This window comes from Lepidochelys kempii, chromosome 1 (assembly GCF_965140265.1).
Source record: "Lepidochelys kempii isolate rLepKem1 chromosome 1, rLepKem1.hap2, whole genome shotgun sequence".
NCBI classification, from domain to species: Eukaryota; Metazoa; Chordata; order Testudines; family Cheloniidae; genus Lepidochelys; species Lepidochelys kempii.
Genome location: NC_133256.1, coordinates 249,700,528 through 249,723,837, shown reverse-complemented (window position 1 = coordinate 249,723,837; position 23,310 = coordinate 249,700,528). Strand labels below are relative to the sequence as shown.

Below are 23,310 nucleotides of genomic sequence, written 5' to 3'. Positions count from 1 at the left end.
ACTGCAGGAGTGCCCTGAACATTGGGATGTGGGGACCCTTAAGTCTTTCTAGAGGATATCTTCTTCTCTTATCCTTAGCCCCCTCTCCTCTCAGGCCTGATTCTGTGAGAGACATTGCCACAGCAGAGGATGAAACTACTTTAGTAACACAGGAACCCTCTCTGCTCCAACCCTCAGGCAAGCGTGTTCATCCTCCGGTACCGACAGCCCTACCAGTAGAACAAGAACAGGTCTCTGACTTGGATGAGTCAGATGCTCTGGCCTGTTCTTCATCTCCTTGCAAAGAGATGAGTGCTGAGAGGGAGTGGAGAACATCCAAATGCCCTACTCCCAGATATGACTTTCCCAGGGACTACTGGTACCTGATGCTGTGGGGTCCTCTCAAACTGTTGATCCCTCATATTGGCCCTACTGGGGCCTGCATGGTAAATGTCCCAGGAACTGTCCATGGGCCCTACAGCACCTCTCCCACATGGCATCTGCCGGATCTGTTAGAGTAGTAGTATAGGAAACTGAGCCAGATTTACGCTACCAACAGGGATCTCATTCTCGTCTCTGGACTAAGTGATCACTCCATTTTCACTGGACAACCCTAAGGAATACCAGGAGCTACTGCAGAGGATAGCAGATGACTTTTAGATCCCACTGGAGGAGGTCCAAGTTTCCAACACTGTCTCCTTGACGTTCTGTAACCAACAGGTCCAAGCAAAGTGGCGCTCCTGGTAAATGAGGTTATCATGGAGCCAGCCACCGTGGTCTGGGATACCCTAGTCTCCTGCGCCTCCACACATAAAAGAGCTGAGAGGCACTATTTTTTCCCAGCCAAAGGAGCTGAATTTCTTTTCATGCAACCGGTGCCCAACTTGCTGGTGGTTCAGGCAGCCATGTAAAGAGCAAAGTTGCAACACCCTTTGGCTGACAAGGGCTCAAAGAGGTTGGACCTTTTGGGAAGTAAGGTATTCTCTTCTATGAGCCAGCAATTCCATATCGCTAACTATCAGTCTTTGTTAACAAAATACGATTTTAACAACTGATCTAGGCTGGTAGACTTTAAGGACAGAATTCCCCTCAAGGACAGAGCCCAGTTTCAATCCTTCATCAGAGAAGTCAAGCTAGTAGCAAAAACATCCTTACAAGCTGCAGTGGATGTGGTGGATGCAGCATTTACAGGGCTTGCTACTGGTATAGTTATGAGGTGTGAGTCTTGGCTTCACTTTTCGGGGTTCTCCAGAGAGGATTTACTGTTTGCGTCAAACTTGTTCAGCAAGAAAACTGATGAGTCTCTGCACTCACTGAAAGACTCTAGATTGACCTTCCACTTCCTGAGAATTTATACCCTGGTGCCAAAAAGAAAAAACTACAGCCAGGTGTATAGGCAGAGACCATCCTCTCAATAAACATTCTACCACAGGTGCCCAGCTGAGCCTCTCTGCAAGCAACAGGGTTCAGAGACCTCAATTTTCAGGACCCTCTACTACCACGACCTCCACCCAGTCCCACTCACCTGCTAAAGGAGGTACTTTTGATGCCTCGGTCAATAATTGCCTACTTTTATTGACGCCAACCACTTCTATTTCCCCTCCTCCCCACAAATCTTTGGGGGAAGTCTTTCACTTTTTGCCCACAATTGGGGCTCTGTCTTGACAGATAGGTGGGTTCTAGAAATTACTAACATGGTTACTCCATCGAATTTCTCTCTCTCACATGCTGTCCCCACCACCACCACAAACACCTTCCCAATCCCTCATGAAGAGATTCTTCGCCAGGACGCAGACACTTTTCCATCGCAGGGCAATAGAACGAGAACCACCTCAGTGTCAAGCGAGAGAGTTCTATTCCCCATACTTCATAGTTTACAAAAGATGTTACTAGTGATGTGTGAGAAGGAAAGAGTCTAGCTTGACTCTCAGTTCCCAGGCTGTTTGTGCAGTACTGATACTTACAAGAATTAAAAAAGTGATTACTTGTGAATTGAAGAAACTGTATCTGGAAATCCGTAATACAAAAAACATGGAACACCATAATAGCAAGCCACTTTGCAGCACAGAACTGTACTTTACTTTAAGAATATTTAGTAAATAAATTTGCTCCTGTAGAATGTACAGTGAAAACTGATCTCAAGCAACCAGCAAGGGAGTAGCAAAAATCAGTTGCCTACCACAAATTTGTCTTTAATTAAAATTTGGACAAATATATATTGGTAACCTTAGCAATATTTAAATTGGTCTTCTTAAGACCAGGGGTTTCCTATTCAAGATAGGGTTAACATAGGGTAGATTTCACAGTAGTTTATAGGGGAAGAGTTAGCAATCCGCTAATGTTAAGATTTGATGTTAGTATGTAAGAGTCTTCTTTTTTTTTTTTTTTCAAACTAATTTTAACAAATGAGGTTTAAAATAGTAGCGGAGAGTAATCCGTGTCAGAAGGAAGGGTTTTAATGGATGTTTCCCCCCACATCTCTACCCTCCTTTAGGGAACAGTGGAGGTAGTCGTTACATTGCTGGTGGTGCTGGAGGTGGTGGAGCAGGGAATGGCCCACCCTGGCAGTTTGCTGCTGGAATCAGTGGAGTTTCTTATTGTAACCAGGGCTGTGCCAATTCCTGGCTGGCAGATAAATTCTGTGACCAGGCATGCAATGTCCTCTCTTGTGGATTTGATGCTGGTGACTGTGGGCAAGGTATGTAAAATACATAATTGACAGTCTTCATGTGAGAATTCTTCAGAACTGTATGCTACTGTTTTGTAGTTATTGCTTGTGGAGTCCTGCGTTAGGACACATTGCAGAGTTGAGGGAAAAGAGCTGTGAGTGTATTGCCAGCTTGGGAAAATGCGTATGGGTGGTTGTTTCATGAACAAATTCACTCAAAAGAGTGTTTGGTGCTGATTTCATTTTTTCTTGAGCAGTTATTTATTAAGTATGGACAGTGAGTTTGGTGCTGTACAGAACACAGAGAGAGTATCAAGGTCCTTGCCTCAAGAAACTTAAGTTTTAAATTAGAAAATTCAACACAGACACACAAGCACCTAATCTCAGTGACACATTTATAGATACTTACCTCTGAACTAGTATTGAAAGGCTTCACATGATATTTCAAGGAATCATTTGGATATTTCAAGGAATCATTCGGATCTAACTAGATGAGATGGAGGGTTCTTTGAGCCTTAATGTCTATTAGCTCTGCAGCTCTGATGGTAGTAAAATGTTGGTTTTACTCATGAACAAAGCACACATCACTCAGAAGATATATAGGGAGATATATATATTTGAAGGAAGAGAAAATGTCAGGGATGCTAGGAGAGGGAGGGAGTTACAAATATAAGGGATGGCATGGAAAAGAATATGAAGATGAGAATGGGAGCAAGATACAAAAAGGCTTGGGAGGAGTGCAGGCAGTATAAAGAAATGAGAGCACAGAGATGTCGGTAGTGTGAAGTTACGCAGAGTCTTAAACGTTCATGTAAGAAATTAGAATTTGATATTGAAGACCAGAGGAAGTTAATGGACCAGTTCAAAGAGGCGAGTGACGTGGTCATAGTAGTTAAGTGGAAGATGTTAGCAGCTTTTTATGTAGGTGGGAGGGGCTGAGCTGAGATGCAAGAAGGCCAAAAAGGTTTTTGTTGTAGGAATAGAGTGGAAAGGACAAAAGCATGAGAGGTTGATGAGAGCTTGAATGTGGGGCGTGGAGAAAGTGAGAGGAGTACAGTAAGACGCCAACATAGCGTCCTAGGAGGATGACGAACTTGTCAGCAGTGGTGGAGATGATTAGGGCGGAAGGAAAAAGTTCATTTTGGCCATGTTGATTTTTGAGGTCTCTAGCCAAGATATGCTGATGTAGTATAGTTCATCTAAAGAAACATAAAAGTATCTATTAGAATGTGGTGAAAGCAAAATTTGGGGGTTTCAGTTATGATCTGTAGTTTAAAATAAATGAGGGACAGTGGTAACATGCCATAAAAATGCTGAAGCTGGAAATTGAAAGTCTGATGATCACAGCTTTAGAATCACCACTGGAATGAATGGCAAGTTTATAAATCTTAATATGTTATAAAATGGTGATCCATTATTTGGATAAATGAATGAGAAAAATTGGCAGTTACTGTAGTTACCATTTTTGAGCTCACACTCTGTTGATATTTTGATTACTGCTTAAAACGGGATTGAAGAAAAGTGACAGGGTGATAAATTATTGATTCTTTGTTTTTCCAGATCACTTTGACGAGTTGTACAAGGTGACTCTCCAGCAGAATCAAACCCAGTACATTATTCCAAAAGGTGAATATCTGCCCTATTTCAGCTTTGCTGAAATAGCCAAGAAAGGAATTGAGGGTGCCTATAGCGATAATCCAATTATACGTCATGCTTCTGTTGCCAACAAGTGGAAGACTATCCACCTGGTAATGCACAGTGGAATGAACGCAACTGTGATCTATTTTAATCTTACATTTCAAGATAAAAATGATGAAGAGTTTAAAATGCAGATAGCTGTTGAGGTTGATACCAGAGAGGAACCAAAATTGAACACATCTTCCACCCAGAAATCGGACACTTTCATTAAAATTACACCTTCAGTATCAGAAGCTGAAATGATTTTTGAGGATATTCCTGAAGAAGAACGTTTTCCAAGAGTCAGGAAACGTCCAAATAACACAAAGGAGAGTTTTCTTGAAGATGTGGTAATGCCAGCAGTAAATGTGTCTTTCCTCCCTGAAGATGTTCGGTTGGCTCTGTGGAACCTGGATTTAAAGCTAGAAAATGGTGATATCACTCATAAAGGTTATAATCTATCAAAGGCTGCTCTTCTGAGATCTTTCCAAATGTTACCTACAATGACAAAAACAAAGGAGATGCCAGGCATGGAAAGGAAAGGTATCTATGATGATGTAAAAGAACAAAAGAACCTTACCATTTGGCACAAGCCTGATAAAGATTTAATCAGTGGCAAAAGAGAAGCTGTAACAAAAAAACATGAAGCAGTTCCTTCAAAGTCAGTAGCTACAAAGAATACTGTTGTGACAATGAAGGTAAACAGGCAGTTTCCTCTAAAATCAATTTCTGAATCCATGCCTGTAATCCAGAACATGGGAAATAAAAATGGATCTCGAGAGAAAATACTGAATGCACTCATACCAAAAGAAACCCATAAGTCGAAAGATATTGGAAATGTGGAGACTGTGGAAGAGAAAAAAAAGGAAATGGAAATAAACAAGCCGCATGCCAACGTAGATACAGCAGGCAGCAAAGTGTTGCCAGGAAGGAAACTTCAATATTACACTGGAAGTGATCAAGGCTTTTTGCCATGGGAAAAAAATAAGTATTTCCAAGATCTTCTTGATGTGAGTATCCTAATGCATAACACAAAATATATCACTTCAGAAAATTTGACATCTTTGCTTTATGCATAATTTAGTGGAATACAGTTAAGGTGAAAATCACAGTGAAACATTCTTTGCTTATGTGGCAAATTCTGAAATTCTGAAAACCCCAGAGATATTTTTAAAATCTGTTTTACTTTTAGTTATTTTCACTGTTCATTTACTTTCTGCGCTTCTCCATGGGTGATGAAAGAACTGTCCAAGTTCACTTTTTCTCTCTAGTTGGGTTTTAGTCAATTTTGCAGTCTAGTTTTCATGCACTGGCACAATGCAGTTGTTAAGGTTTACAGCACTGCAAAGGAAGGTTTAAATTAGTTCTCATGTAGATTTGTATATACATACAAAATTTTATTTTTTTGTATAAATCCAGTCTTTAGAAAATTCCATCTATATTTTTGGGTCTAAAAGGTAAGTTAAGTGTCTGTTTTATTATGCCAACAAAAACTTATAGGAACCGATCAAGTGAATACAGGAGGAAATCCTTCCCAGATGTCTAGCCCAAAAAATTTGTTCTGGGAATCTCTAGAATGGAAGAAGGTAGAACACACAGAGTCATTTGACAGAGGTTGCTCCTAATTGCTTTCAACTACTAGAGGTGCTCCATTTAAAATGTAAGATATTTTAACTCCTTTAAATTTAATCTTTGATTGAAGGTTCCTTCTACATAGAATCCATACTCCAGAGACATGATTTTGTTAATTGTAGGTGCGTAGCCATCAAAGGGAATGCAATATTACATACATGTCCTGCAACAAATAGTGGCTTTTCTATTAAAATTTAATAAATTAAATGAGGTTCCATATGTCATTTCCTGTCGGTGCATGAGAGTTTTAAGGAAGGTCACATTTCAGGCCTAAACTGTCACTGTAAAAAAAAAAGAGAACTCAACTGTTTGAGCAAAAACATTTGACACGTCTTACAGTTTTACAAATATAGAAAAGCGCTTAGTACTTCATTGGAATTATCAACATACGTGTGCGTTAGGATCTCTAATAATGTAACCCTGGGTTATGCCTATCATTTTATTAGGAAGAAGAGGCATTAATTAAGGAAATGTCTTACTTTACTGATGGTAAACGAATTGGCAGGCAGTTGAAAGATACATTTGCTGATTCCCTCCGATATGTAAATAAACTTCTAAACAGCAAATTTGGATTTACATCTCGGAAAGTCCCTGCTCACATGCCTCATATGATTGACCGCATTGTTATGCAAGAACTACAAGATATGTGAGTATGCCTTTGTTTGAAATAAGGTGAAACTCCAGAGCTGTTGTAATTCTATCTTCTGTGTCTGCTCCCTTGAATTTATAGCTTTGTGTTGATGATTGACTGTCTATGGGTTAAAAGAAAAGGAGTACTTGTGGCACCTTAGAGACTAACAAATTTATTTGAGCATAAGCTTTCGTGAGCTGTAATAATGCTCAAATAAATTGGTTAGTCTCTAAGGTGCCACAAGTACTCCTTTTCTTTTTGCGAATACAGACTAACACGGCTGCTACTCTGAAACCTGTCTGTGGGTTGAGCCTGACTGCTCCTTAAACTTGTATTTGGGGCGGGGTGGGGAGAGAGAATTATTCCCTCATTAGGACAACAGTGTTAAAATAAGTAGTCTTTGGAGAACTTTTTGAACTTCAGATGAGGTACTTTTCTTCAGTAAGGAATGTTTCACTTTAAGGTGGCAAAGTAGTGAATTGATTTGTATTGTATCTGGGCAGGTTTCCTGAGGAATTTGACAAGACCTCATTTCACAAAGTGAGACACTCGGAAGATATGCAGTTTGCTTTTTCATATTTCTATTACCTCATGAGTGCAGTTCAGCCACTGAATATTTCCCAGGTTTTTGATGAAGTTGATACAGATCAGTCAGGCATTTTGTCTGACAGAGAGATTCGCACATTGGCTACAAGAATTCATGAACTGCCCTTAAGTTTGCAGGTACATTTTCTTCAGAAACCATTTTTGTTGTTACTTCAGCTGTAAAATTCAATATGATCATTATCGCAAGAGAAAACAAACACACACAGCAACATAAGGCAATTCTTAAATCTTAAACATACAATGGAAGTTTTAATATGTGCTACTTTTTTTTTTTTTTTTTAAATAACATTCAGGCAAACTATCACTAATGTTTTAGCTGTAGTAGAAGAGCAATCTGTTTTCTTCTGAGTTCAGTAAGGCATTTGGTTTGAACATAATATAAAATAAAATGTTAAATGACTTAGTATTTGTTTATATTATGGTAGTGCCTAAAGGTCCTAACCAGGATTGTGGCCCCATTGTCCTAGGCTCAGTGCATATGCATAGTAGGAGCGAGTCCCTGCCCTGAAGAACTTACAACTAAATAGACAAGGCAGGTGGAGTGGTGAGAGAAAGGAAGTAGTGTAATAGTATATATTTATAAGAAGATAGCACCCTAAGACCCCATTGTGCTGGCCACTGTACAAACAAAAAAAGACAGTCTCTGCCCTGAAGGGCTTGCATTCTAAAGACACAAACAGACAAGGTGTATTATCTCCACTGTACAGATAGGGAGCTGAGGCTCAACGCAGATAAGTGACTTGCCCCAAAGATCATGCAGGAAGTCAGTGACAGAGCTAGAGCTAGAGCCAGATCTCCTGTGTTCCAGGCCAGTGCTTTAATGAGAAGACCTTTTTCCCCTCTCTCCAATTCTTTCCTCCTCTCCTCCCCATTGTTAAATAACTTAATAAGTTATTTCAAATTTTGAAATTTACATGAAATCATCAATAGTGCAATTTTATTGATGTTCAAATGGAAAGGGCAATTCCTTTGCTTTGGTTGTGCCTCTGTGGCCCTGATTCAGCCAAGTATTTAAGTATATGCCTGACCTTACATAGGTGAGCAGCTCCAGTGACTTTAATGAGACTCGTACTTAATACCTTGCTGAATAATAGCCTATATGGGGTATATATTTGGGGTATAGCCTGTATTTGATTTTGTGCAAAAATAGTCCAATACATTTTGTAGCTAATATTTTAAAGGTACTTTTAGACATTCTGATTACAGAAGGAATATAGTATAATTATAGAACCATGTTAGTGAGAAAATATGTAATGGATTTATTTCTTTCCTCCTTCTGGCAGGATTTGACAAGTCTGGAGCAAATGCTGATAAATTGCTCTAAAGCACTTCCTTCCAACATCACTCAGATTAATGTCATTCCTCCAACTCAGGAATCTTATTATGATCCCAATCTGGTAAGAAAATATTTAGCCTAAAAGATGTACATTTTGTCTCATTTCCTGAGCTTGTATCTACTGAATTCATTGTTTTCCCTGCGCAATTTTAAGAATAATTCACAAAAAATATAGCATGTATGCAGATTTCTTATGTTAGGTATAAAACTGTTATAAACCACACTTCTAGTTGTTAAGGTCAAGAAATATTCTCCACAAAAGTAAAGAATGCAAATTTTCACATACGTGACATTTATAAGGTTGTCCTTTTTTCAAAACGTGAAATGTAGTTCAGCATGTTGAACCAGAGAGGCAATATGCACTGTCCTCATTTATCTGAGGGTTTTGATGGCACTAGGCAAGTGTTGATCTGGAATTTCTCCAATTTGGTGAAGAGATTAGCTCTGTGTGTACCTAGTCTTGAGATGCTTTCCTCATAATTCTGATACTTTTGAGTAACTCCAATTGACTTTTAATGTGGTTTAGGCTTCCAGTGCCTAAATCACTTTTGAAAATGGGACTTGGGCCATGTCTACTTGCTTTGCTGGTTAGGTGTACTAGTGTACTATAATGGCAAAGTGCTTCTAGTGTGAATTCATCTTTTGCTGGTGTTTATTCCATACCCCTTTGTTAAATGACGTATGCCAATAAAATTGTAGTTTGCCCATATAAGCTGATCTATACTAGAGGCTTTTTTTGGCACAGCTATGTAGGACAGTGATCACACCTCTTCACACCCTTGACTGACATAATGATGCTGGCAGAAGTTTTGTAGTGTAGATATGCCATTAGGTTATGAAGTCATTAGGTTGCTTTTGAAAAATGTACTCTAGTGCTTTGCTAAATTGGGCTTTATAGGTTCAAACCAATACTTTGTGGTACATTGTACTCAGAAATGAACTTGTTAGGCAGAGAAAATCATGGAGCACAGAATAATTACTTCCAATGACAGTCCTTTAAAATACATGAATTTATGTACCAAGGGGACCAGGCTGTCCTAAAGGAGCTGGTTCTTGGCAGTTGTTTCTTCAGCAAGAATCGGAATACTGATCAACCGCATCAACCTGGTCTGATGAAATGTAAATGTGTATTTGGGAAAACTCCAGATATTCAACACGTTGCAGTCCAGATTACCTCATTGTCTTTTGTGGTATTCACACCTTTGTGATCATCTGAGTGAAGTTTGCAAAACTATGCAATGGTTCAGTCTAGGTTTGTCAGTAAAGTGAAACTTTGAGGAGAGGCAATAAACTTTACTTGGGATAGAGTTAAAAGTAAGTCTGAATAGTTAGGAACAATTTTAAATTATTTTAATCTCTTTGGAGTGCTAATAAACTGTCACTAATCTAAGCACTAATCATGAGTACTAACATTATCATTTCTAAGTCCACTTCAAATAGTGACATAACAGTGTTTGTTTTTAGCACAGAGGCAGAATTTATTTTTACTTTTCTGGGTTGCAAGGGCTAAATTTGTAGGAATCAATGTAGCACTGTAGAAAACTTCCCTTGGGAATAGAGATTTGGTTCCCAGAATTGTTGTTTCCACATAGTTCAGACTAGGAATAATAAGCTTAATACCCATCAGCTGTTCTTTAGCGCTTGCCTGACCAATTTTACTAGTTGGCATTGACTGGCTTGCATCAGGAATGCCAAAATCAGCTGTCCAACCTGCTTCAACTAGTGAATATTGTATTAGAGATGGAATGCAGAAGCTAAATAGAAAGTTTTCAGAGTAGCAGCCGTGTTAGTCTGTATTCGCAAAAAGAAAAGGAGTACTTGTGGCACCTTAGAGACTAACCAATTTATTTGAGCATAAGCTTTCGTGAGCTACAGCTCACTTCATCGGATGCAACCGATGAAGCGAGCTGTAGCTCATGAAACCTTATGCTCAGATAAATTGGTTAGTCTCTAAGGTGCCACAAGTACTCCTTTTCTTTTTGTAAAAAGAAAGTATAACAAATACTAATATTAGAATGCACCAATGTCCCTTCTTTTTCTAACCAAACTGATTGTTTCTCATTTTCATCCTAGGAGCGAAGTTTTGTATAGTTCTCTGGAGATTGTAGAACTCTGTTCTTTTTATAATGCATTTCTTTCCAGGAGACTTTTAATAATATAGTTTATAGAGCAGTTATGCAAGGATGTTGTTTACCCCAGTTGTATTTTCTTACAGCCTCCAGTGACTAAAAATCTGGTAACTAACTGTAAACCTGTGACTGACAGAATTCGTAAGGCATACAAGGACAAAAACAAATATAGGTATGTTATATTATTTTTATTTTTTATAATTGTTTGTATAATATTTGTAAACACATAGTAATAAGATGAGAGGTGAAAATGCATAATTGATCATAGACTGCACTGTACATGTTAAAATAAATTTAATCCAAAGCTTCCTATTAGTGGTACTTGAACAGAAATAAAAACAGAATTAATAACTACTTATTTTTTTTCTGTTAGCTTTTTATTAAATTTTATTTCTTTATTTTTATACATACACAAATGAAACATAACAAATTATACATAAACTTCTAATAATGTGTTAACCATTTGCTACCTAACCTTTACCATACTGGAGACATTTAATTATATGTAAAAGGAATGTTTAAAATAACTAATTTATATTTGTATTACACAGTTTACAAACAGACAAAAATTGTTTATACAAATCCAAATAGTTTTAAATCTTATTTGGCCTTATCCTTATTTTATGTACAGAGAAATTGAAGAAGAAAATTTATTAGAATAAGATAAAGAACTGAAGCAAACTTCAGAGGAGGGGGAAAGAAAAGAAGAGGGAAGGAAGTGGGCAGAGGGGGAGATGGCTGGAGGGGGAGTCCGATGCATTTAATAGTATCATTTAGATACTTCCAGGAAAGCATCTGAGAATTTTTCTTGGGTATTTCTGTTACAGCATTCAACTCTTTTCCTGGTGGCCAAGGCTCCAATCTTCAAATGTTGGTTGCTTTTTAGATTTCAGTTTTTGTGGCACTAGGCTTTTAGGAATTATTAATGCGATGCTGAGATAACTACTTATGTTTTATGTTTCACCACCAAAAAGGATATGTTATTTTTTAATTTCAGTGATAATATACTTTTGGTAGCCTAAACGTTTTTCATATTGCATGTATTTCAGAGAATGATCACTATTATTTCGCCTCAATTCCTTTCCTTGGGCCAAATCCTGACCCTAGTTTATGTAACTGTAAGGAGTACAATAGCTCCAGATGGCTATGTAAATTAACTGCATGCAGCACAGACTGATACTAAGGACTGCTGGCATAAAAAGGTGCAGAAGGAATCTTCCTCTGCTTTGCCTGTGGTATATGTTAATCTGCTTGAGAGGGGATCCCAGTCTCATATTTCCTCATTCTGCTGGGGAAAGGAAAGCTACTGTAGCCCTAGCTGCCTTGTGCATTTCTTGCAAGGAAATAGGTGTGTTGAGAATGGGATTCTTCTGTTGGTTTAGGGAGGGGTCATTGTTGTCCTGCCCTGTGTGTGCTGGGAATCTGTCTAAGCTCTTGAGCTCAGAGCTCTGTCAGATCTAATAGCCAGGGAAAATGACTAGCCGCACAGCCTGTTTAGTTTCTTTGGTGGCCCTTCAGCCGAGATGGAACTCATGATCTCATTTCCACAATGCCACATATGCCAGATGGGCTCGACAATCAGACTCCTCTTCCAAGGTGGGAGAGCTGTTTGGGAGGCCACTGAAACTTGTCTCCCATTGCCTAAGTGGCTACAGAATCTAGCAGTACTGTAGAATCTAAAAGTTATGAACTGACCAGTCAACCACACACCTCATTTGGAATTGGAGGTATGCAATCAGGCAGCAGCTGAGCCACACAAAAAACAAATACAATACAGTACTGTGTTAAATTTAAACTACTAAAAAATAAAGGGAAAGTTTAAAAAGAAAATTTGACAAGGTAAGGAAACTGTTTCTGTGCTTGTTTCATTTAAATTAAGATGCTTAAAAGCAGCATTTTTCTTAGCATAGTACAGCTGTATTAAGTCAATTTTCAGTTGTAAACTTTTGAAAGAACAACCATAACGTTTTGTTCAGAGGTGTGAACATTTCAGAGTTAAGAACAACCTCCGTTCCCGAGGTGTTCATAATGCTGAGGTTCTACTGTATTATAGAACTGCTGAAGGCTTTGGGTCACAGATGCTGCTTGATCCAGGACTTGGCCATTTATTTATTTAATGACATCTCAAAGTGCCCTAAATGCTTGGCAGAGATCATAAACAGGCCACTGCCCCAAAGAGCTTACAGTCTGATTTTAGACACGGCACAACAGATGAGGTGACAAACACAATAGGGAGGGAATGAGGCAAGGAAAGATGAGGCACAATATAATTAATTATAGGTTTCAGAGTAGCAGCTGTGTTAGTCTGTATTCGCAAAAAGAAAAGGAGTACTTGTGGCACCTTAGAGACTAACAAATTTATTTGAGCATAAGCTTTTGTGAGCTACAGCTCACTTCATCGGATGCATTCAGGGGATAATACAGTGGAGAGATTTCACTTAAATTATGTTACTCAGTTTAAGGCTCATCTTGGTGGTTTTATTAATTTTTAATATAAGATACAGTGATTGTAATTGGCTTACTTGGTGTTGTGGACATTGTTAAAAGGAGGGATTTAAATGAGGAGGTGGTAGTGGCCAGGCCTGACAAAATAAGAAAAATGTTCCATACATATGGGGCAGCTTGAAAAAAGGAATGGCAACTTTTGTGGGACAGTTAAACATGGCATCAAAGGTACTTTTAGCCTATAGATTTCTTTCCGAGACTTTACACTTCATACATCTACTGCTTTGTCAATATTTGTAATTTATTGCATTTAATTGTAAGGCCCACATCTCGCAAAGACTTATGCACCTTTGTCAAGTTAAACAGATGTGTGAATCTTTTCAGGAATTGGTCGTAAGATTAGAGTTTTATCCTAATCCTAATTATAGTCCTCTCTAATTAAAATACTTCTTTTTTTTCTCTTCAGACTTTCAGAGTGGGGAGTGAAGGGGCAGGGGAGGGATTGAGAGAGATTGGTTTTAAGAATATGTGATACAAACATAATGAAGCATACTTTGTAAATAGTAGAGGCTTACATAGTTTACAGGAAGTCTCATTAACATTCTTCCTTTGAGATCACTAGTTAACCAATGTGAGTATGAGAATTCAGGTCTTAATTTTCCAACAGGTTAATAACAATTTTTTTTTAAAATGTACAGAAAAGAGATTTTGTGTAAGAGCACCAGTTGTAGTGAGTTAGCTTCGTTGAGTAAATATATTGAGAGATGAACCAAATTTTAAACAACTCTGGGCGGGGGGAAAGGATAATCAGATGTAGAGCAGTGCAGTGATAAGACATTTAATTTGTAGAATGTCATGTTCATAATGCCTGACTCATGCTGTTATGCTAATCTAAAAATTGTTTTAATAATACTAAGGTTTGAAATCATGGGAGAAGAAGAAATTGCTTTCAAAATGATCCGCACCAACGTTTCTCATGTAGTTGGCCAGCTAGATGATATAAGAAAAAATCCCAGGTACACATTAATTGTTTTCTATGTTTTGAGATTGCTTTATTTTCCCTTGAGACAGCTTCAAACATCTCATTTTATAGGGTGCTTTTACTAATATTTATTAGGTGTAAGGCAATTGTGAGTAAAAATTACTTTTTAAACATCAGGTTGCAGTCTTAATCATAAATAAACACTATTCTGTCACTAGCACTGCAACTTATTTTCACTCCCTACTTTTTCTGCCACATAATTTTCATATTTGTAATGAACTAGAAGTGTTGAATATTCTAAAAAACATGATGAAAATTGTGAAGAACTTTCATGCGGTCATGCAGAATAACTTGTGTATCTGACTTTTTCATTAACCACTGCTAAATTTTTATATTTATAAAACCAATGGAAATTTGCAGAAAACTTCAGCAGCTGCTGCTGAGAGTTTAATCTTGAATAGGATTCTACAGATCACAAACATCATATCACAGGCTTTAAAGAATTGGCCACTTTGTGATCTGTTTTGTACATATAATATTTAAATGATATATGAAACATTTGAACATTGAACATTACAGTATGTAGGCATTTGTCTAAACATTTTTGAAAGATCCTTTGTTACCAAATCAGCGTGCTGATTTACTTTGTATACAGTGTCAAATGTTCTGCCCCACCTACCTACCGTCTCAGGATATTTCTACACAGCCTGTGGCAGCGAGTCTCTGAGCCCTGGTTGACAGACTCAGGCTTGCACTATGGCGATACAAATAGCTATGTAGATGCTCCAGCTCTGGCTGGAGCTTGGACTCTGAAGCCTAGAGAGGAAGATGGGCTTCAAAGCCCAAACTCCAGCCGGAGCCGCAACGTCTACTCAGCTATTTGTAGCACCATAGCATGAGCCTTGTGAGCCAGCGCTCTGAGAGTCCCTGTTACGGGTTGCTGCTCGCTGTGTAGACGTACCTTCAATTATAGTTAACTCTGCAAGGAGTGGAAAGAAAATAGAAATGCTGAATCTTAACCTAGAGTTCCCCCTTTGCTCTTACAGTTCTGGAGTATCTTGCAGACGGCATTCTATATTAGAGTAGGATATGCAGAGTCAAAAGAATTGAGTTGTAGTCGCAGCTTGTCCACTGATTCAGTGTGGGAGCTTGGGCAACTCACTTAACTTCTCCTTGTCCTTCTTTCCTCAGGTGTAAAATGTGATAATGCTTTCCCAACTTTGTAAAGCCTTATCCAGTGCTTTTCATCTGATGACTTCAGAGTATTATTTTTTGCTTATTTACTGATCCATGTAAAAGGTTTTTACTAAGTGCTCCAAGCAAGGGAGAGCTTTGTGGTCTAGGCATCAGTTTTGGAATACCCAGAACTATTGGACCTGCCCTTTCAAATCCTGAAAGAATTGAACTAGTCTTTCCATCTTGTGAAGAAAATGAATAAAATTCCATTGTTTCCTGTCCGACAGTCTGTTGGACAAAACCTTGAAAACTGAGGTGCTTTCTGTTCTTTTTGGATATTAAAAATCCATTTGATTTACTTAATTCTACTAAGACAAAATATCTCTTCTGCACACTGTTGTGTAGAGCAATGTGTGCCAGTTGTCCTGGTTGCCACACAGATTCTAAGGTAATGGGCAGAATATAAAGATCTAGGTAGACTGTGTCCGTCACCCCAGAGAGAGTAGCATGGTGACAGTTAAGCTTTACATAGGTAGCTGGTGAACCATTTTTAGATCTTTTGGAAGGCCAGGTGCTAAATACATGCAAAATATTATTTTCTCCGCTATTTGAAAGGACACATTATACTGTACAGCAGCTGACTGAGCCCATTTCTTCACAAAGGTTAGCAGTTACCAGGCATATGTTACCAGATATGATTTCTTTCTCTGGGGAAAAAGTAAGGCTCTCTTGTCTTGCAATATAAATAGGGCACAAAACCTTGCCCATATGTAGGAAAGGACATTTTGCTGCCAAACACCACCTCAGAGTGGCCAAGGATACACAGCTGTCAGGCAGACTATATGCTGCTTCAGTTACAACAAATAGCACTACCTAGATCTCAATGTCTTTCTATTTGGACTCTATACAAGAGGCATTGTGGGGATCCTGGTTTATTGGTGATTTTCATATACATTCTAGAGACAAGGTGTGTGAGGTAATATCTTTTACTGGACCAACTTCTGTTGGTGAGAGAGATGAGATTTTGAGCTACACAGTTTACCAGTAAAAGTGTGGGAGTTTTTTCTGACTACCAAACCTTTAAGCTCAGCCTGGGGTCTGTAAGTCAAGTTATGTTCTGTCTGGCTTATGTGTCGTCATTACCAGTAAAGGTTATTCGGGCCAAATTTTGCCCTCAGTAAAACTATTACCTTCCATTGCTTCACATGAGAGCCTCTGAAAAATGCAATATAAATGGTTTAACTATTAGTATTGTGCTGCAGCACCTAATACAATGCAAATCAATCTATCATTTATAATATTGAGAAAATAACATGAATTATAAGTGACCCATGAAACTATCTTGCTAGTGTTGTAATTTGGGGCTTCTGTTCTCTGTGATCTTTATAATCAACAGAGGGCTGTGAGATGACTCACTCTTAAACATCTGCTATTAATTCCATTAGAGGGCAGTGGTGCACACAGACACATGGTACAGGACAGATGCAAATGTAATATGTGTTAGGTACAACAGATATTGGGACTTCTTGCCACCCTACGTGCTCAGTGGATGAGGAAGGCCTTGACTCCTAACACCTGGAAAATTAATCAGATAAATGCAAAGATAAGGAGTGCTGTTACCTGTATTCGAGTATATCTATGTCCACCAAAAATACAGTTTGCAAATAGCTTTGTTATCATACTAAAAGAAATATCCTAATATTGACTCTTCGTTTTTCTAGAAAATTTGTTTGCCTAAATGACAACATTGATCACAATCATAAGGATGCTCAGACAGTGAAGGCAGTGCTTCGGGATTTTTATGAATCAATGTTTCCCATACCGTCTCAGTTTGAGCTGCCAAGAGAATATCGGAACCGCTTCCTTCATATGCATGAGCTTCAGGAATGGTAAATTTTACAGATTCTCTTCCACATTCTGTGTGAGCTATTGTGTTGTATCAGCATCTAACTCAATGTATAGAGCAGCTGCTGAGGGGTGAGTGCTGGACAGGCTCTGCAGCTGCCTCCCCAGGGCCTTCCACATTGCTTCTCTCTCCCGAATTTCCCCCTCCGCAGGCCTCACATGTGACCCTTTAGCACATTCTGAGAACCCAGTGTTGAAAAACACTTGGTTTAGAGCATGATGAAATGCTGTTAGAAATCCAGTTTTAGCTACAATTGAGTTTAAACCATGTTTAAACACAGTGGCCTTACATTTGAAACTATATACTGTGGAGTGGGCCCAAGAGCTGTTCCAGCATGCTACTAAAACAGTTCACTGGAACTGAAAAGATTTGTTATGATAAATATGTGCAGACCTTATGATGTACCTTACAAATAACCATTTTGCTTTTTAAACCAAGTTATATAGGGGTAAATTGTTACACAATAGTGCATATTTTTTTCTCTTTATCTGGATATTTTTACTCAATGGAATGTTAGGAACTTTATGATATGTCAGTGCAAAGGAACAAACATTAATATATAAAACTCTGTTTCCATTTTTGTACAGGAGAGCATACAGAGACAAGCTAAAATTTTGGACTCATTGTGTGTTAGTGACATTGATTGTGTTTACAGTCATCTCATTTTTTGCTGAACAGGTAAAAGTTACAATTTCATCCAAATACACAACTTTAGTAGTATACAGTGTCGTCTCTATAAAATGAATTAATTTTTTTAGGGGTTTTGAGCAATAGCTGAAGTACTGTTTCGTGGCATATAAAACACATGTAGTAAAGAAGTTTTGGAACAATAAAGGAAGGAAGACACCTTGACCAAAATTTTCAGAAGTGATTCGTGATTATGGGGTGTCTCATTTTTCAGGTGACTTACTTGCGAGTCCTTAAAGGATCCTGACTTTCAAAGGGTGGGTGCTGAGCACCTTTTGAAAATCAGGTCCATTTAGGGTGTGTCAGTTTGGGTCCTCAAAATCACCAGTCACTTTTGAAAATCCTAGCCTGTAAATATTTCTATCAATCAAAAGCAAAGTAAGATAACACTAGGAAAAATTGATTAAATACTGATCAGCTGGTCCAGACAGTATCCAACTTAGGGCAGAAAGCATCTGATCCAAAGCCCACTGAAGAAGTCATTAGAAAGACTCCTGTTGACTTCAATGGACTTTGGACTAGGTCCCAAAAGAAAATGTCTCCAGTTCGCCAAACCCTTAGGCATGAGAATTATTTTATGCACATGGGTAGTCCCTTTGAACTCAAACATAGTCAGTGGAACTAATCACATATTTTTGTTTGCAGGATCAGGGCCTTAGATAACAAACTTATCACTGAAAATTATGTTTGCCTGTTATGTTTCCTGTTGATAAACCTTATTTCTATTGTAGTGTTTGTATTTGATGGAAAAAAATAAATGAACCATGCTGTTGTCCAATTTCTTTTCCTGTGTATCTGTTCTATGCTGCTATGTTAATCTTGTTCACTCTTTCCATGATCTGATGAGGAAAGTGTGATTTTTGAAAACTTGCCCATTATATTTTTATTTAGTCCTATTAAAAAAAAGTCACCTACAGCTCTTGTGTGTGCTGCCCCTCCCCAACTCTCCCAGTTTGCAGCTTTTTTAGCTACTGGAAACTCCTGCTGTATAAAAACTTGGCTTCGAAGGTATAATTAATTTAGTGAAAGGACTAAAGCTCTAAATTTTATATTTAAGTACAGACAGATTTGTGGTAATCCTCTTGTAATTAATTGTGCCCAGTTATTTTATTAAGCTAGTTAAAATATGCACTTTCAGATTTAGTATATTAGAAGTCTTGGAAATAATCACTCACTATTGTTCGAGTGTTCTTGACCCAGACATTGACAAATCTAATAGAGACACCTAAGCCTAATAGAAGAGAGTTTGAGTAATTGCTCCCTTCCTCTTGTGTAGTGAAAAAATTGAGGGTATAGTCTTTTATACTTGATTGCTATGAAATGGTCAAGGTTTTATGGGGTTTGTGGGAAGAAAATTTGATGACCTGTTCCCCTTTGATGTTTGGGAAAACTAAATATTAATTATTTTTTTAACCTTTCAGCTAATTGCACTTAAACGAAAGCTTTTTCCGAGGAGGAGGGTCCAAAAGGAAGTCGGTCATGAGCGAATCAAGGTGTAGAAGAGCTTTGCTTCGAAATCAGTCTACCTCAAGCTGTAATAAGCATTTAAAATTGTTACTGGAGAAGTGTCTTTATGATGTAACATTTAGCTAGTTTGACATGAAGAAAAAAAGTCAAATATCCATAATTTACAGCCTTCATGGCGCTGCATGTAACACCCAAGCTCCTGAAGTTATGAGATGGGGGGAAGTTAGAAGGAGTGGGCATTGGCAGTTCTCAACTGGTTTTACTCTATAAGCATTAGCTCACGGATACGTTATCCTTTTTATAAAAAGGGTTACTGAAACAAACCTAACTGCATTTAAAGCAGTGGACTTTGCCAACTAAGTAAAATGTTGGAAAGTTTAACTGTTCAGGATTAACTAGAAAGATATCCCTGACCTTGCATTCCAAAGCATTTTGCAAATTGCTGAATTAATCAATACATTGTGTTGATGCTGCTTTTCCAGTTTTAGAAGTAAAACAGAGGATAATTGCTTAATTTCCCAATTAGATATAGTCTACATTAGATGACATTTACATTGTTTAAATATAGCAACAATGCAACCTCAAATTGGTGGTCTCTAATGAGGAATTGGATGATACATATCCTAATGATATCATCAAGAATCAAACTACTATTATTTTAAAGATTTTATTTATCACCTAATTCATCAAACTGCCAGGAATACTGTGGTATTGTTTGTAGGCCTAATTACAAAGAGAGAGCTACAGTCAAGTAAAAGTGACTAGGATGTTATTATTTTACAAGCGTTGTAAATATACGAGCAAAAGTGCCTCACCATATGAATGAGTAATATATTGTTTTAATGTTGCATTGTATTAGAGCAATGTTTCATTTCTGAATTTGGTAATTATATTCTCATATGAAGCATTAATGTTTTAAAATTTGGACAAGCACGGGCAATCCTGTCATACTTTCAGACCAGTGTCAGGATAGCAAGATTTTTAAGGGGGAGACAATACTGAGACACTTTTTTCAAGCAGATATTTTTGACAGAGTACTTGCAATCATAGTTATTAACAGTAGTCTTCTAAAATCACTTCACTAATTATTTTATAATTGGAGCATGAAGTATACAATACATTGTGTGCTGTAAGATATTCAGTTTGTTTTAAAAGTAACTAAAGTCTTGTGATAAACAATGAAGTTATTTTGGTTTATTCTGTTTTTGCTCTAGAGGAAAAGAAAATACATCCAATTTAGTAAATTACTCGCACCTATTATTCCGGTAGACTTTGCTTGTCATTAGAAATATTCAAAGGTAACTCTAATTTGTTTTCATATTATCCAGGGCATATGCCGATTGTTAAACCAAATAGAATCTAATTTTTAAACATTTTAAAATATGAGCATTTATATTTTTCTTTTTAGAATTTCATACTAGAAGATCTCAGATGTATTTAATATGCTGTGACATACTAAAGTAAACACACAGCATATAAAATGAGCAGTTTGTATCTGCCCTACTTTCAGTTGTCAAAGTCTTCTATTTTGGCAGAAGTGTCAAGGATGGTAGAATACTTCCACAAATGAAATTACAGGAAAGCCAGGATGAAATAAAGTTTTATATTTTTAAAACTTTTTATTTCAAAAAGACACTCACTAAAAAGTAGATTAAGTCCAAAATTTGATCTACCTTAAAATTGTTTTAGTATTCTGCACTGTATTTTTTTTTAAAAGTACTTGAGTACAAGAAATGATTAAAGAAAAATAACTACAGGGCCAGTTTTTCAAAACTTTTGGCTAAGTTACATGTGCAAATCATGAATTTCCATATACAGATGGCATGTCAGTGCACGGATGTCCATTCATTTCTGCAGTTTAAGCAAACACTTTTGAAAACTAGGTTCATATTATTTTGTTTTATTGCTCCAATAGCCAGCCAGCAGACAGAGCATAAATTAACTGACAAAATTTATTTCCAGATCTGTGTCAATGTCTGTGACAGTGATATCAAAAAGAAGGAAAGGAAGCAGAGCTGAAAAAAACTGGGTGTAGGAGGAAAATATTACCCCAATATTTCATAAATTGGAAAGGACAAAACTAGTGAAGTCAAATATTTCTAATCTTCTATGAGGTTAAAGAGCAGAGAGTAGAAATCAAATGATAAATAAGTTCTTGACAATATATTTTATCTTTTTGCTCACTTTTCAGAATTTTTACGTAACTGTAATATACTTAGATAAAATAATTGGGAGAGGGGAAAACTTCATTGAGATCATATTCAGATGATGAAGCATATAGATTCATTACATGATTTGAGAGAAATAAAATCTTAAATTACTTTCTGGAATTTTCTGTTCAATATGGTTGTTACAAGCAATACGATTGTTCTGAGCCATATGATGATCGCCACTTCATAAATTAGGATATCAGAAATATGCTACCACTATAATATCTGCCAGCAGCTGATAGCTTACTCATATCATTTTTGCCCCAAAGGTCATATCTTGTCATCTTATTTAAAAAACATTTACTTTTGAAGTGACCTGTTTCAAATACAATAGATCTTAAAATCAAAGGAAAATTTTATGCTGAAATTAGCATGTGAAACAATATTAAAGTCCAGAGAGAAAGGACTTTCAAAACTTTGCTACATTTAAAGCTTTCGATCCTCTTAATTGCATCACTTTCTTCAGCAGTAAAATTAGTGAATATCACCTGTTGAGGATTACTTTTACTGTAACAAAAAAGATGGTCTCTAGCATTTGGTCCATAAGTAGTAAAATGCATGTCATAACCTTCTAGCTGAGGGGTTTTTTGGCTGTCGTCCATAACTTTGTCAGCAAGGAGTCACTTGAGGCAAAAAATAAATCTTCAGATATGAGACGTCAAACAATTTGACCATGAATATTAATGTAACATTTGCTAGTATAAAGCTAAAAAATGACTGTATAATAGGCTATTAAGGCCTCAGTCCAGCAAGGAGCTCTGTGTGGGTGAACCCTTGCATCTGTACAAATGTCCTCACAGACCTAGGATAGATACTATTTCAATATACTGAGATAGACCGTCTTTGTGAGTGCCTTTGGAACAGAGCAAGTAAATTATTAGTAAAATTGAAAAATTATCTATAAATAAATCACATTTTAAAAATATTGTTTACATTTAAAATATTTTGATGTCAGCTTTTTTCCTTATTCACCCTTAGCAAAGTATTAATACATTTAACGTTTTATTACCTAGTGTCTCAAGGGGCCCTTTTTTAGGGCCTGTTTCAAAGCCCAGTAAGTTACTGGAAGTCTTTGAATTGTCTTGTGAGCTTTGGATCAGGCTCTAAGGCCCTGATTCAGCAAGACATTTGAGCACAGGAATAATCATATTGAAGTCAAAGCGAGGGCTCATATGGTAGGCAGGTGTTTAAGTACCTTCCTAAATTGGGTCCTGTGTGTTTCCTTTAGAAACCACATTTAAGGAAGTGAGATGTTAAATAAAGTATTAAATAAGGAAGAAATATTAAATAGGTTCAGGTAGATTTTCAAATACCTTTGTAAAATCATTGTTAAATTGATTATTCTGGTTTTGAATCAGTTTGAAAACTATAGAAATACCGCTTTACAGATATCTTTTTTCCTAAGTGTTAATCCAAAAATGTGTTTTTTGCAAAGAATGCTGCTGACACTTGAGCTCTAGAAACAAGATAATCTCATTTTCTTCTTTCTTTCATGGGTTTTTAGATATTTAACATAGTCATTGTTTTAGAACCGTTAACTTGAAGATCCTGTCAGGCTTTCTAAAATATAACGTCCTTATTAGCTGTAACACCTAGTAGGACCCTAAAAGGAACTAAATTTGTGCAAGAGTACTCTCTTATTTGATGTCACCAGTAAAAAGAGTGACACTGGAACCAGGAAAATTCTTATTATTTAGTACAGGGGGTGGCCAACCTGAGCCGGAGAAGGAGCCAGAATTTACCAATGTACATTGCCAGAGAGCCACAGTAATACGTCAG

At 37.3% G+C, this 23,310-nt stretch overlaps 1 protein-coding gene across 6 annotated transcripts in view; it reads left to right on the top strand.

Annotated features, from left to right (window-relative positions):
* GNPTAB (N-acetylglucosamine-1-phosphate transferase subunits alpha and beta) overlaps nucleotides 1-21,642 on the top strand; it is a 67,676-nt gene extending 46,034 nt beyond the window's left edge. For all 6 annotated transcript variants that reach the window (XM_073323107.1, XM_073323090.1, XM_073323080.1 and 3 more), the window contains 10 exons: nucleotides 2,474-2,677; nucleotides 4,208-5,334; nucleotides 6,403-6,602; nucleotides 7,091-7,310; nucleotides 8,477-8,590; nucleotides 10,745-10,830; nucleotides 14,021-14,119; nucleotides 16,983-17,150; nucleotides 17,755-17,845; nucleotides 19,276-21,642. In XM_073323107.1, the coding sequence (XP_073179208.1) occupies nucleotides 2,474-2,677; nucleotides 4,208-5,334; nucleotides 6,403-6,602; nucleotides 7,091-7,310; nucleotides 8,477-8,590; nucleotides 10,745-10,830; nucleotides 14,021-14,119; nucleotides 16,983-17,150; nucleotides 17,755-17,845; nucleotides 19,276-19,353 (2,387 nt within the window). In that variant the 3' untranslated portion in view covers nucleotides 19,354-21,642. The remainder of the gene's footprint in view (nucleotides 1-2,473; nucleotides 2,678-4,207; nucleotides 5,335-6,402; nucleotides 6,603-7,090; nucleotides 7,311-8,476; nucleotides 8,591-10,744; nucleotides 10,831-14,020; nucleotides 14,120-16,982; nucleotides 17,151-17,754; nucleotides 17,846-19,275) is intronic.
* Nucleotides 21,643-23,310: the final 1,668 nt, after the last annotated feature.